The 13695-nt window shown below is 48.2% G+C and overlaps 1 protein-coding gene across 4 annotated transcripts in view; it reads right to left on the bottom strand.

The window, feature by feature from the left end:
• Positions 1–13695, bottom strand: part of LOC135070418 (septin-2A) — a 286079-nt gene that overhangs the window by 199892 nt on the left and 72492 nt on the right. For all 4 annotated transcript variants that reach the window (XM_063964763.1, XM_063964764.1, XM_063964765.1 and 1 more), the window contains 2 exons: positions 8189–8240; positions 7912–8011 (listed from right to left, as the gene is read on the bottom strand). In XM_063964763.1, coding sequence (XP_063820833.1) covers positions 7912–8011; positions 8189–8215 — 127 coding nt within the window. In that variant the 5' untranslated portion in view covers positions 8216–8240. The remainder of the gene's footprint in view (positions 1–7911; positions 8012–8188; positions 8241–13695) is intronic.

The raw sequence follows: 13695 nt of genomic DNA on the forward strand, positions 1-13695 counted from the left end.
GGAAAGGGTATAAAGCCAATAACTTCTTTGAAATTAGCAGTTTTTTATCGGGGCACCCCACGCTTCATCACACACGTCATTTAATTCTTCTGATTCGGTAAAAACTACTGGTAGTTTTTTCACACCCCACATAATACCCTGTTTAGTGGTACCTGTAGTATCAGCTAAATGTAACATCTCCTTTATTGCCAAAATCATATAACGTGTGGCCCTACTGGAAAATACGGTTGATTCGTCACCTTCACCACCGAAATCAGTGCCTGTGTCTGGGTCTGTGTCGACCGACTGAGGCAAGGGGCGTTTTACAGCCCCTGACGGTGTTTGAGGCGCCTGGACAGGCACTAATTGAGTGTCCGGCCGCCTCATGTCGGCAAACGACTGCTTAAGCGAGTTGACGCTATCCCGTAATTCCACAAATAAAGGCATCCATTCTGGTGTCGACCCCCTAGGAGGTGACATCCTCATATTTGGCAATTGCTCCGCCTCCACACCAATAACGTCCTCATACATGTCGACACACACGTACCGACACACAGCAGACACACAGGGAATGCTCTATACGAAGACAGGACCCACTAGCCCTTTGGGGAGACAGAGGGAGAGTCTGCCAGCACACACCAAAAAGCGCTATATATGACAGGGATAGCCTTATGATTAAGTGCTCCCTTATAGCTGCTTTTATATTAATATATTGCCATTTATTTTGCCCCCCCTCTCTGTTATACCCTGTTTCTGTAGTGCAGTGCAGGGGAGAGACCTGGGAGCCTTCCTGACCAGCGGAGCTGTGACAGAAAATGGCGCCGTGTGCTGAGGAGATAGGCCCCGCCCCTTTTTCGGCGGGCTCGTCTCCCGCTATTTAGTACATTTAGGCAGGGGTAAATATCTCCATATAGCCTCTGGGGCTATATGTGAGGTATTTTTAGCCTTTTTAAAGGTTTTCATTTGCCTCCCAGGGCGCCCCCCCCCCAGCGCCCTGCACCCTCAGTGACTGCCGTGTGAAGTGTGCTGAGAGGAAAATGGCGCACAGCTGCAGTGCTGTGCGCTACCTTAAGAAGACTGCAGGAGTCTTCAGCCGCCGATTCTGGACCTCTTCTTGCTTCAGCATCTGTGAGGGGGCCGGCGGCGTGGCTCCGGTGACCATCCAGGCTGTACCTGTGATCGTCCCTCTGGAGCTTCATGTCCAGTAGCCAAGAAGCCAATCCATCCTGCACGCAGGTGAGTTCACTTCTTCTCCCCTCTGTCCCTCGTTGCAGTGATCCTGTTGCCAGCAGGAATCACTGTAAAATAAAAAACCTAAGCTAAACTCTCTAAGCAGCTCTTTATGAGAGCCACCTAGAATTGCACCCTTCTCGGCCGGGCACAAAAATCTAACTGGAGTCTGGAGGAGGGTCATAGGGGGAGGAGCCAGTACACACCACCTGACCTGTAAAAGCTTTACTTTTGTGCCCTGTCTCCTGCGGAGCCGCTATTCCCCATGGTCCTTTCAGGAACCCCAGCATCCACTTAGGACGATAGAGAAATAGAATTATCGGTAAGTAAATTCTTATTTTCTCTATCGTCCTAGTGGATGCTGGGGTTCCTGAAAGGACCATGGGGATTATACCAAAGCTCCCAAACGGGCGGGAGAGTGCGGATGACTCTGCAGCACCGAATGAGAGAACTCCAGGTCCTCCTTTGCCAGGGTATCAAATTTGTAGAATTTTACAAACGTGTTCTCCCCCGACCACGTAGCCGCTCGGCAGAGTTGTAATGCCGAGACCCCTCGGGTAGCCGCCCAAGAAGAACCCACCTTCCTTGTGGAGTGGGCATTTACCGATTTTGGCTGTGGCAGGCCTGCCACAGAATGTGCAAGCTGAATCGTACTACAAATCCATCGCGCAATAGTCTGCTTAGACGCAGGAGCGCCTAACTTGTTGGGAGCATATAGTATAAACAGTGAGTCAGATTTCCTGACTCCAGCTGTCCTTGAAATGTATATTTTTAAAGCTCTGACAACGTCCAACAACTTGGAGTCCTCCAAGTCGCTTGTAGCCGCAGGCACTACAATAGGCTGGTTCAGATGAAATGCTGACACCACCTTAGGGAGAAAATGCGGACGAGTCCGCAGTTCTGCCCTGTCCGAATGGAAAATCAGATATGGGCTTTTGTAAGATAAAGCTGCCAGTTCTGACACTCTCCTGGCCGAAGCCAGGGCTAGTAGCATGGTCACTTTCCATGTGAGATATTTCAAATCCACATTTTTTAGTGGTTCAAACCAATGAGATTTGAGAAAGTCCAAAACAACATTGAGATCCCACGGTGCCACTGGAGGCACCACAGGGGGCTGTATATGCAGTACTCCCTTAACAAAGGTCTGGACTTCAGGAACTGAAGCCAATTCTTTCTGGAAGAAAATCGACAGGGCCGAAATTTGAACCTTAATAGATCCCAATTTGAGACCCATAGACAATCCTGATTGCAGGAAATGTAGGAATCGACCCAGTTGAAATTCCTTCGTCGGAGCACTCCGATCCTCGCACCACGCAACATATTTTCGCCAAATGCGGTGATAATGTTGCGCGGTTACTTCCTTCCTTGCTTTAATCAAGGTAGGAATGACTTCTTCCGGAATGCCTTTTCCCTTTAGGATCCGGCGTTCAACCGCCATGCCGTCATTCTTACGCCTCTTTGCCGTATAATTCTCAATACTTTTGGTATGAGAGGCAGAGGAGGAAACACATACACCGACTGGTACACCCAAGGCGTTACCAGCGCGTCCACAGCTATTGCCTGCGGATCTCTTGACCTGGCGCAATACCTGTCCAGTTTTTTGTTGAGGCGAGACGCCATCATGTCCACCATTGGTCTTTCCCAACGGGTTACAAGCATGTGGAAAACTTCTGGATGAAGTCCCCACTCTCCCGGGTGAAGGTCGTGTCTGCTGAGGAAGTCTGCTTCCCAGTTGTCCACTCCCGGGATGAACACTGCTGACAGTACTATCACATGATTCTCCGCCCAGCGAAGAATCCTTGCAGCTTCTGCCATTGCACTCCTGCTTCTTGTGCCGCCCTGTCTGTTTACATGGGCGACTGCCGTGATGTTGTCCGACTGGATCAACACCGGTTTTCCTTGAAGCAGAGGTTCTGCCTGGCTTAGAGCATTGTAGATTGCTCTTAGTTCCAGAATGTTTATGTGAAGAGACGTTTCCAGGCTCGACCACACGCCCTGGAAGTTTCTTCCTTGTGTGACTGCTCCCCAGCGTCTCAGGCTGGCGTCCGTGGTCACCAGGATCCAATCCTGTATGCCGAATCTGCGGCCCTCCAATAGATGAGCACTCTGCAACCACCACAGAAGAGATACCCTTGTCCTTGGAGACAGGGTTATCCGCTGGTGCATCTGAAGATGCGACCCTGACCATTTGTCCAGCAGATCCCTCTGGAAAACTCTTGCGTGGAATCTGCCGAATGGAATTGCTTCGTAAGAAGCCACCATTTTTCCCAGGACTCTTGTGCATTGATGTACAGACACCTTTCCTGGTTTTAGGAGGTTCCTGACAAGTTCGGATAACTCCTTGGCTTTTTCCTCCGGGAGAAAAACCTTTTTCTGAACCGTGTCCAGAATCATCCCTAAGAACAGCAGACGTGTTGTCGGAATTAACTGGGATTTTGGAATATTCAGAATCCACCCGTGCTGCTTTAGCACTTCTTGAGACAGTGCTAGTCCCAATCTCTAGCTGTTCTCTGGACCTTGCCCTTATTAGGAGATCGTCCAAGTATGGGATAATTAATACGCCTTTTCTTCGAAGAAGAATCATCATCTCGGCCATTACCTTGGTAAAGACCCGAGGTGCCGTGGACAATCCAAACGGCAGCGTCTGAAACTGATAGTGACAGTTCTGTACGACGAACCTGAGGTACCCCTGGTGTGAGGGGTAAATTGGAACGTGGAGATACGCATCCTTGATGTCCAAGGATACCATAAAGTCCCCTTCTTCCAGGTTCGCTATCACCGCTCTGAGTGACTCCATCTTGAACTTGAACTTTTTTATGTACAGGTTCAAGGATTTCAGATTTAGAATAGGTCTTACCGAGCCATCCGGCTTCGGTACCACAAATAGAGTGGAATAATACCCCTTTCCTTGTTGTAAAAGGGGTACCTTGACTATCACCTGCTGAGAGTACAGCTTGTGAATGGCTTCCAAGACTGTCACCCTGTCGGAGGGGGACGTTGGTAAAGCAGACTTCAGGAAACGGCGAGGTGGAGACGTCTCTAGTTCCAACCTGTAACCCTGAGATATTATCTGCAGGATCCAGGGATCCACCTGCGAGTGAGCCCACTGCGCGCTGAAATTCTTGAGACGACCCCCCACCGCCCCCGAGTCCGCTTGAGAAGCCCCAGCGTCATGCTGAGGCTTTTGTAGAAGCGGGGGAGGGCTTCTGTTCCTGGGAAGGAGCTGCCTGTTGCAGTCTCTTCCCCTTTCCTCTGCCTCGTGGCAGATATGAATATCCCTTTGCTCTCTTGTTTTTAAAGGAACGAAAGGGCTGCGGCTGAAAAGTCGGTGTCTTTTTCTGTTGGGGAGTGACTTGAGGTAAAAAGGTGGATTTCCCGGCTGTAGCCGTGGCCACCAAATCCGATAGACCCACACCAAATAACTCCTCCCCTTTATACGGCAAAACTTCCATATGCCGTTTTGAGTCCGCATCACCTGACCACTGTCGCGTCCATAAACTTCTTCTGGCCGAAATGGACATAGCACTTACCCGTGATGCCAGTGTGCAAATATCCCTCTGTGCATCACGCATATAAAGAAACGCATCCTTTATTTGCTCTAAAGACAGTAAAACATTGTCCCTATCCAGGGTATCAATATTTTCAATCAGGGACTCTGACCAAGCTACCCCAGCACTGCACATCCAGGCTGTCGCTATAGCTGGTCGTAGTATAACACCTGTATGTGTGTATATACTTTTTTGGATATTTTCCATCCTCCTATCTGCTGGATCTTTAAGTGCGGCCGTCTCAGGAGAGGGTAACGCCACTTGTTTTGATAAGCGTGTTAGCGCCTTGTCCACCCTAGGAGGTGTTTCCCAGCGCGCCCTAACCTCTGGCGGGAAAGAGTATAAAGCCAATAACTTCTTTGAAATTAGCAGTTTTTTATCGGGGGCAACCCACGCTTCATCACACACCTCATTTAATTCATCTGATTCAGGAAAAACTATAGGTAGTTTTTTCACACCCCACATAATACCCTGTTTTGTGGTACCTGTAGTATCAGCAATATGTAACGCCTCCTTCATTGCCAAAATCATATAACGTGTGGCCCTACTGGAAAATACGGTTGATTCGTCGCCACTGGAATCAGTGCCTGTGTCTGGGTCCGTGTCGACCGACTGAGGTAACGGGCGTTTTACAGCCCCTGACGGTGTTTGAGGCGCCTGGACAGGTGCTGATTGATTGTCCGGCCGTCTCATGTCGTCAAACGACTGCTTTAGCGTGTTGACACTATCCCGTAATTCCATAAATAAAGCCATCCATTCTGGTGTCGACTCCCTAGGGGGTGACATCCCCATATTTGGCAATTGCTCCGCCTCCACACCAATATCGTCCTCATACATGTCGACACACACGTACCGACACACAGCAGACACACAGGGAATGCTCTTAAAGAAGACAGGACCCCACTAGCCCTTTGGGGAGACAGAGGGAGAGTTTGCCAGCACACACCAAAAGCGCTATATATGACAGGGATAGCCTTATAATAAGTGCTCCCTATATAGCTGCTTTAATATATATAATTTTGCCACAATTTTGCCCCCCCTCTCTTGTTTTACCCTGTTTCTGTAGTGCAGTGCAGGGGAGAGCCTGGGAGCCTTCCTGACCAGCGGAGCTGTGTGAGGAAAATGGCGCTGTGTGCTGAGGAGATAGGCCCCGCCCCTTTTTCGGCGGGCTCGTCTCCCGCTCTTTAACGGATTCTGGCAGGGGTTAAATATCTCCATATAGCCCCCGGAGGCTATATGTGAGGTATTTTATGCCAAAAAATAGGTTTACATTGCTTCCCAGGGCGCCCCCCCCCAGCGCCCTGCACCCTCAGTGACTGCCGTGTGAAGTGTGCTGAGAGCAATGGCGCACAGCTGCAGTGCTGTGCGCTACCTTAAGAAGACTGAGGAGTCTTCTGCCGCCGATTCTGGACCTTCTTCTCTTTTCAGCATCTGCAAGGGGGCCGGCGGCGAGGCTCCGGTGACCATCCAGGCTGTACCTGTGATCGTCCCTCTGGAGCTAATGTCCAGTAGCCAAAGAAGCCAATCCATCCTGCACGCAGGTGAGTTCACTTCTTCTCCCCTAAGTCCCTCGTTGCAGTGATCCTGTTGCCAGCAGGACTCACTGTAAAATAAAAAACCTAAGCTAAACTTTTCTAAGCAGCTCTTTAGGAGAGCCACCTAGATTGCACCCTTCTCGGACGGGCACAAAAACCTAACTGAGGCTTGGAGGAGGGTCATAGGGGGAGGAGCCAGTACACACCACCTGATCATAAAGCTTTACTTTTTGTGCCCTGTCTCCTGCGGAGCCGCTATTCCCCATGGTCCTTTCAGGAACCCCAGCATCCACTAGGACGATAGAGAAAACCTGTTTTTTATGTATTGTAGTGCAGCTTTTTATATGCATTTTCATACAAGTTCTCCGCTGTGTAGTTCAGGGGGAAAAAAAACATAAGACAAGTACTGCACATACTTTACGTAAAAATCCACCCAGGCTACATATATAATAGTTACTCCAAGTTTATAAGGAGCAATCATATGATGCTCAGAACACCCCGACCTTCAGGAGATACCACCACTTAAACCCCTCACTCTCCCCAGCTCACTTAATTGTACTCTGCAAAGAGAACAGTAAGCAAGGTGCAAGGGTTTGTAAGGATTCAGAGGGGGGAATTCAATTGTTTTTGGAACCATGTAAGTAATGGGTGCCTGACAGGTGAATTAATTTGTTCTGCAGATGGCCGTGAGTGCCACAGCTGCCCATTACTTATCACAGAATAATAGAGGTACATCTTTTATTCATGGTAAAAGCTTTATATTTCTGCCTGATGAATGAGGCACGTTTTCCCCCCACATACACACACACTGCATATTTGCTGGCATAGATAAAAGGTTTGTAGTGGCTCAGGTATCCTTCAGTTAATCCTCTTGTGTATGTATGCTTGGGGTGTGTGGGAAACTTGCATGTTGGGGTTTCCAAATTATTGGTCGACAGTCAATAGGTCGACACCATATTGTCAACATACATTAGGTTGACATGTACAAAAAGTCAACAGATGAAAGGTTGACACGCATTTCCCAACTTTTGTTTGATTTACTATCCATTTGGACAATGATTGTGAATAGTAACCTATGGCGAGCAAAGCAGTATCGGAACGAGCCACCTTGCCCAAAGCACGGCGAGAAAAGCGAGCCCGCGAGGTTACATGTTTCCACTGACTGTGTCATATATGATAAAACATACAAAATGACCCCCCCCCCCCCCCCCCAAAAAAAAGAAGAAAAAAAACAGCACAGCCTCCGCAAAAAACCACTGTCGGGCATTGTCATATCGACCTTTTGTCCCTGCCAACCAAATGCATGATGACAGTATGGGGTTGATCTAATGGCTGTCTAGCTATACACTGTAGATCTTCTATACCACACCCGCATATTTGTACACTCAGCATTTATCGCTAGAATGCCTAGCAAGTTTGGGACAGACATGATCTTATAATCACTATTAGGCCACAGGTCATCCTATACTATTATAACAGCAACATATTTTAGGTGAATAAATAAGGGCTGCCGAAATGAGTGCATGTGTGTGTGTGTGTGTGTGTGTGTATGTGTGCGCGTGGTGGGGGAGAGGGGGGGATATAGGGGAAAGGGGGCGGGTTGCTGCCTATCAACTTACCAACTACCATGAGAGTAAATTCAAAACCTTTCTTCACAGACTTCCTGTGCACCTGGTTGGGTAGGTTGGCAAATCCCACATATCCAGCAGAGTCAGAAAACTAGGAGAAACAGAAGGAGAGTTCTGTCAAAATGTGCACAAAAGCTATTATAACAGATGATTATAACAAAAGTATGACAACTGCTGAAAGACACGCATGGATAGGAGACCATATGGTCCTCGGAAAGCGGAAATATATATAATAACGACATATGTAGCCCATTATCTTAGCACCTACCTTGACCTTCTCTCCAGTTTGTGACATGCTGTATTACTTGGAAGCCTTAAACCTAAAATCATATATCAATACAAAGTCAGTATACACTGGGAATAATGTACAAGCAGAATATCTGTAGTTAGCTGTGATCATCTGCAAGTATTATTTCTAAAACATAAAAAGGTAGATCACTCAATAATATGGATACAAAAAAGCCTGAACTACATGCATATTGGGGACACAGTCACTTGGTAGGGCAAAATTCTCACTAATGGGCCCTACACACTTATGCCCACTACAGACTCGGCGATCCGTCGCCGAGCTGCCCGATAGCGGATACGACCGACAGTTTCTTCACTACCCCTGTCACCCGGCTCCATAGCACTGCATGCTACTATGGACGAGATTGTCCATATTGGCGTGCATGCATAAGCGACGGGGCACCAACGATGAACAAGTGCGACGCCGCGCATCGTTCATCATTGGCGCATACACACTGAACGATATGAATGAGTTCTCGTTCATTAATTAACAAGAACGTTCATATCGTTCTGTGTTATCTGCCAGTGTGTAGGGCCCTTTACAGATCTCACTGCACGATATGAACGTTCTCGTTCATTAACGAATGAGAACTCATTCATATCGTGCAGTGTGTAGGCAACAACGATTAATGATGCGCAGCCCCGCGCTCGTTAATCGCTGGTGCCGGGTCGCTTATGCATGCAGGCCAATATGGACAATCTCGTCCATATAAGCATGCACTGCTATGGAGCCGGGTGATGGGGGAGCTCGGCGGCGGATCGCCGAGTGTGTAGGGCCCATAAGACAGAGGCATATACTGTATATCTGATGCAGCAAAGGAGAAAGTAACTGGACTACGAAGAACCTGCAAAAGGTTGCCATCCTGAGTGACAGCATGCAAGCAACAAACAATGTATATTCAAGCATACTGGAACTCATTCAGGTGCGCTTGTACCCACCATTGCAAAGTACAGATTTTTGGTACTTTGTGCAGGCGCAGGACCCGTTCTGTGCGTGCGAGAACAGGTCCTGTGACATTCAGTGATTGACAGTCTGCGGTCATCTAGGGAGCAGCAACGGCCTACATTTGTGAAAATGGAGGTGTGTCAGCGCCGTTTATGGGGTGTGAAGAGGCCAGGAATCTCCATCGTAGGACGGAGATTTTATACCTCTGTGACAGGTAAAATTGCACGGCACCATGGTGGCAGTAAATTACCGAGGCTAATTGAATTCTCCCTAATGAACTTCACAAACAGGTATTTAGCATTAAAAAAAATACCATATGTAACAAAAACAAAATTGCAGCCTAATCTAACTTTATGCTGTAATCCAGTTCATGCCATCAACGTCTTCAGTTTGACCCCATGCCCTGACATGGATTACATGATGGGACCTGCTTATCCCTGGCTACTTTGTCTTATCTCTTGCCCTATGTTAAATCACTGGCTGCACTGAACTTCAGCTTTCTGTGACCTCCGACCTCCCTTACGTACCCTACCATCTTTCATGAGAATCTTCATTGGGGTTCACTCAAAGTAAAATAAAAAATAAGAATTTACTTACCGATAATTCTATTTCTCGGAGTCCGTAGTGGATGCTGGGGTTCCTGAAAGGACCATGGGGAATAGCGACTCCGCAGGAGACAGGGCACAAAAGTAAAGCTTTCCGATCAGGTGGTGTGCACTGGCTCCTCCCCCTATGACCCTCCTCCAAGCCAGTTAGGTACTGTGCCCGGACGAGCGTACACAATAAGGGAGGAATTTTGAATCCCGGGTAAGACTCATACCAGCCACACCAATCACACCGTACAACTTGTGATCTAAACCCAGTTAACAGTATGATAACAGCGGAGCCTCTGAAAAGATGGCTCACAACAATAATAACCCGATTTTTGTAACTATGTACAAGTATTGCAGATAATCCGCACTTGGGATGGGCGCCCAGCATCCACTACGGACTCCGAGAAATAGAATTATCGGTAAGTAAATTCTTATTTTCTCTATCGTCCTAGTGGATGCTGGGGTTCCTGAAAGGACCATGGGGATTATACCAAAGCTCCCAAACGGGCGGGAGAGTGCGGATGACTCTGCAGCACCGAATGAGAGAACTCCAGGTCCTCCTTAGCCAGGGTATCAAATTTGTAGAATTTAGCAAACGTGTTTGCCCCTGACCAAGTAGCTGCTCGGCAAAGTTGTAAAGCCGAGACCCCTCGGGCAGCCGCCCAAGATGAGCCCACCTTCCTTGTGGAATGGGCATTTACATATTTTGGCTGTGGCAGGCCTGCCACAGAATGTGCAAGCTGAATTGTATTACACATCCAACTAGCAATAGTCTGCTTAGAAGCAAGAGCACCCAGTTTGTTGGGTGCATACAGGATAACAGCAAGTCAGTTTTCCTGACTCCAGCCGTCCTGGAACACATTTTCAGGGCCCTGACAACATCCAGCAACTTGGAGTCCTCCAAGTCCCTAGTAGGTGCAAGGCACCACAATAAGCTGGTTCAGGTGAAACACTGACACCACCTTAGGGAGAGAACTGGGGACGAGTCCGCAGCTCTGCCCTGTCCGAATGGACAAACAGATATGGGCTTTTTTGAGAAAAAACCACCAATTTGACACTCGCCTGGTCCAGGCCAGGGCCAAGAGCATGGTCACTTTTCATGTGAGATGCTTCAAATCCACAGATTTGACTGGTTTTAAACCAATGTGATTTGAGGAATCCCAGAACTACGTTGAGATCCCTCAGTGCCACTGGAGGCACAAAAGGGGGTTGTATATGCAATACTCCCTTGACAAACTTCTGGACTTCAGGAACTGAAGCCAATTCTTTCTGGAAGAAAATCGACAGGGCCGAAATTTGAACCTTAATGGACCCCAATTTGAGGCCCATAGACACTCCTGTTTGCAGGAAATGCAGGAAACGACCGAGTTGAAATTTCTTTGTGGGGCCTTCCTGGCCTCACACCACGCAACATATTTTCGCCACATGTGGTGATAATGTTGTGCGGTCACCTCCTTTCTGGCTTTGACCAGGGTAGGAATGACCTCTTCCGGAATGCCTTTTTCCCTTAGGATCCGGCTTTCCACCGCCATGCCGACAAACGCAGCTGCGGTAAGTCTTGGAACAGACATGGTACTTGCTGAAGCAAGTCCCTTCTTAGCGGCAGAGGCCATAAGACCTCTGTAAGCATCTCTTGAAGTTCCGGGTACCAAGTCCTTCTTGGCCAATCCGGAGCCATGAGTATAGTTCTTACTCCTCTACGTCTTATAATTCTCAGCACCTTAGGTATGAGAAGCAGAGGAGGGAACACATACACCGACTGGTACACCCACGGTGTTACCAGAACGTCCACAGCTATTGCCTGAGGGTCTCTTGACCTGGCGCAATACCTGTCCCGTTTTTTGTTCAGACGGGACGCCATCATGTCCACCTTTGGTATTTCCCAACGGTTTACAATCATGTGGAAAAAACTTCCCGATGAAGTTTCCACTCTCCCGGGTGGAGGTCGTGCCTGCTGAGGAAGTCTGCTTCCCAGTTTCCATTCCCGGGATGAAACACTGCTGACAGTGCTATCACATGATTTTCCGCCCAGCGAAAAGTCCTTGCAGTTTTTGCCATTGCCCTCCTGCTTCTTGTGTCGCCCTGTCTGTTTACGTGGGCGACTGCCGTGATGTTTTTCCCACTGGATCAATACCGGCTGACCTTGAAGCAGAGGTCTTGCTAAGCTTAGAGCATTATAAATTTACCCTTAGCTCCAGTATATTTATGTGGAGAAAAGTCTCCAGACTTGATCACACTCCCTGGAAATTTTTTCCTTGTGTGACTGCTCCCCAGCCTCTCGGGCTGGGCTCCGTGGTCACCAGCATCCAATCCTGAATGCCGAATCTGCGGCCCTCTAGAAGATGAGCACTCTATAACCACCACAGGAGAGACACCCTTGTCCTTGGATATAGGGTTATCCGCTGATGCATCTGAAGATGCGATCCGGACCATTTGTCCAGCAGATCCCACTGAAAAGTTCTTGCGTGAAATCTGTCGAATGGAATTGCTTCGTAGGAAGCCACCATTTTTACCAGGACCCTTGTGCAATGATGCACTGTTTTTAGGAGGTTCCTGACTAGCTCGGATAACTCCCTGGCTTTCTCTTCCGGGAGAAACACCTTTTTCTGGACTGTGTCCAGAATCATCCCTAGGCACAGCAGACGTGTCGTCGGGATCAGCTGCGATTTTGGAATATTTAGAATCCACCCGTGCTGTTGTAGCAGTATCCGAGATAGTGCTACTCCGACCTCCAACTGTTCCCTGGACTATGCCCTTATCAGGAGATCGTCCAAGTAAGGGATAATTAGGACGCCTTTTCTTCGAAGAAGAATCATCATTTCGGCCATTACCTTGGTAAAGAACCGGGGTGCCGTGGACAATCCAAACGGCAGCGTCTGAAACTGATAGTGACAGTTCTGCACCACGAACCTGAGGTACCCTTAGTGAGAAGGGCAAATTTGGGACATAGAGGTAAGCATCCCTGATGTCCCGGGACACTATATAGTCCCCTTCTTCCTGGTTCGTTATCACTGCTCTGAGTGACTCCATCTTGATTTGAACCTTTGTAAGTGTTCAAAAAAAATTTTTTTAGAATAAGTCTCACCTAGCCTTCTGGCTTCAGTACCACAATATAGTGTGGAATAATACCCCTTTCTTGTAGTAGGAGGGGTAATTTAATTATCACCTGCTGGGAATACAGCTTGTGAATTTTTTCCCATACTGCCTCCTTGTCGGAGGGAGACCTTGGTAAAGCAGACTTCAGGAGCCTGCGAAGGGGAAACGTCTCGACATTCCAATCTGTACCCCTGGGATACCACTTGTAGGATCCAGGGGTCCTGTACGGTCTCAGCGCCATGCTGAGAACTTGTCAGAAGCGGTGGAACGCTTCTGTTCCTGGGAATGGGCTGCCTGCTGCAGTCTTCTTCCCTTTCCTCTATCCCTGGGCAGATATGATCTTATAGGGACGAAAGGATTGAGGCTGAAAAGACGGTGTCTTTTTCTGCAGAGATGTGACTTAGGGTAAAAACGGTGGATTTTCCAGCAGTTGCCGTGGCCACCAGGTCCGATGGACCGACCCCAAATAACTCCTCTTCCTTTTTACGGCAATACACCTTTGTGCCGTTTGGAATCTGCATCACCTGACCACTGTCGTGTCCATAAACATCTTCTGGCAGATATGGACTTCGCACTTACTCTTGATGCCAGAGTGCAAATATCCCTCTGTGCATCTCGCATATATAGAAATGCATCCTTTAAATGCTCTATAGTCAATAAAATACTGTCCCTGTCAAGGGTATCAATATTTTTAGTCAGGGAATCCGACCAAGCCACCCCAGCTCTGCACATCCAGGCTGAGGCGATCGCTGGTCGCAGTATAACACCAGTATGTGTGTATATACTTTTTATGATATTTTCCAGCCTCCCGTCAGCTGGTCCTTGAGGACGGCCCTATCTATAGACGGTACC

This window comes from Pseudophryne corroboree, chromosome 1 (assembly GCF_028390025.1).
Source record: "Pseudophryne corroboree isolate aPseCor3 chromosome 1, aPseCor3.hap2, whole genome shotgun sequence".
NCBI classification, from domain to species: domain Eukaryota; kingdom Metazoa; phylum Chordata; class Amphibia; order Anura; family Myobatrachidae; genus Pseudophryne; species Pseudophryne corroboree.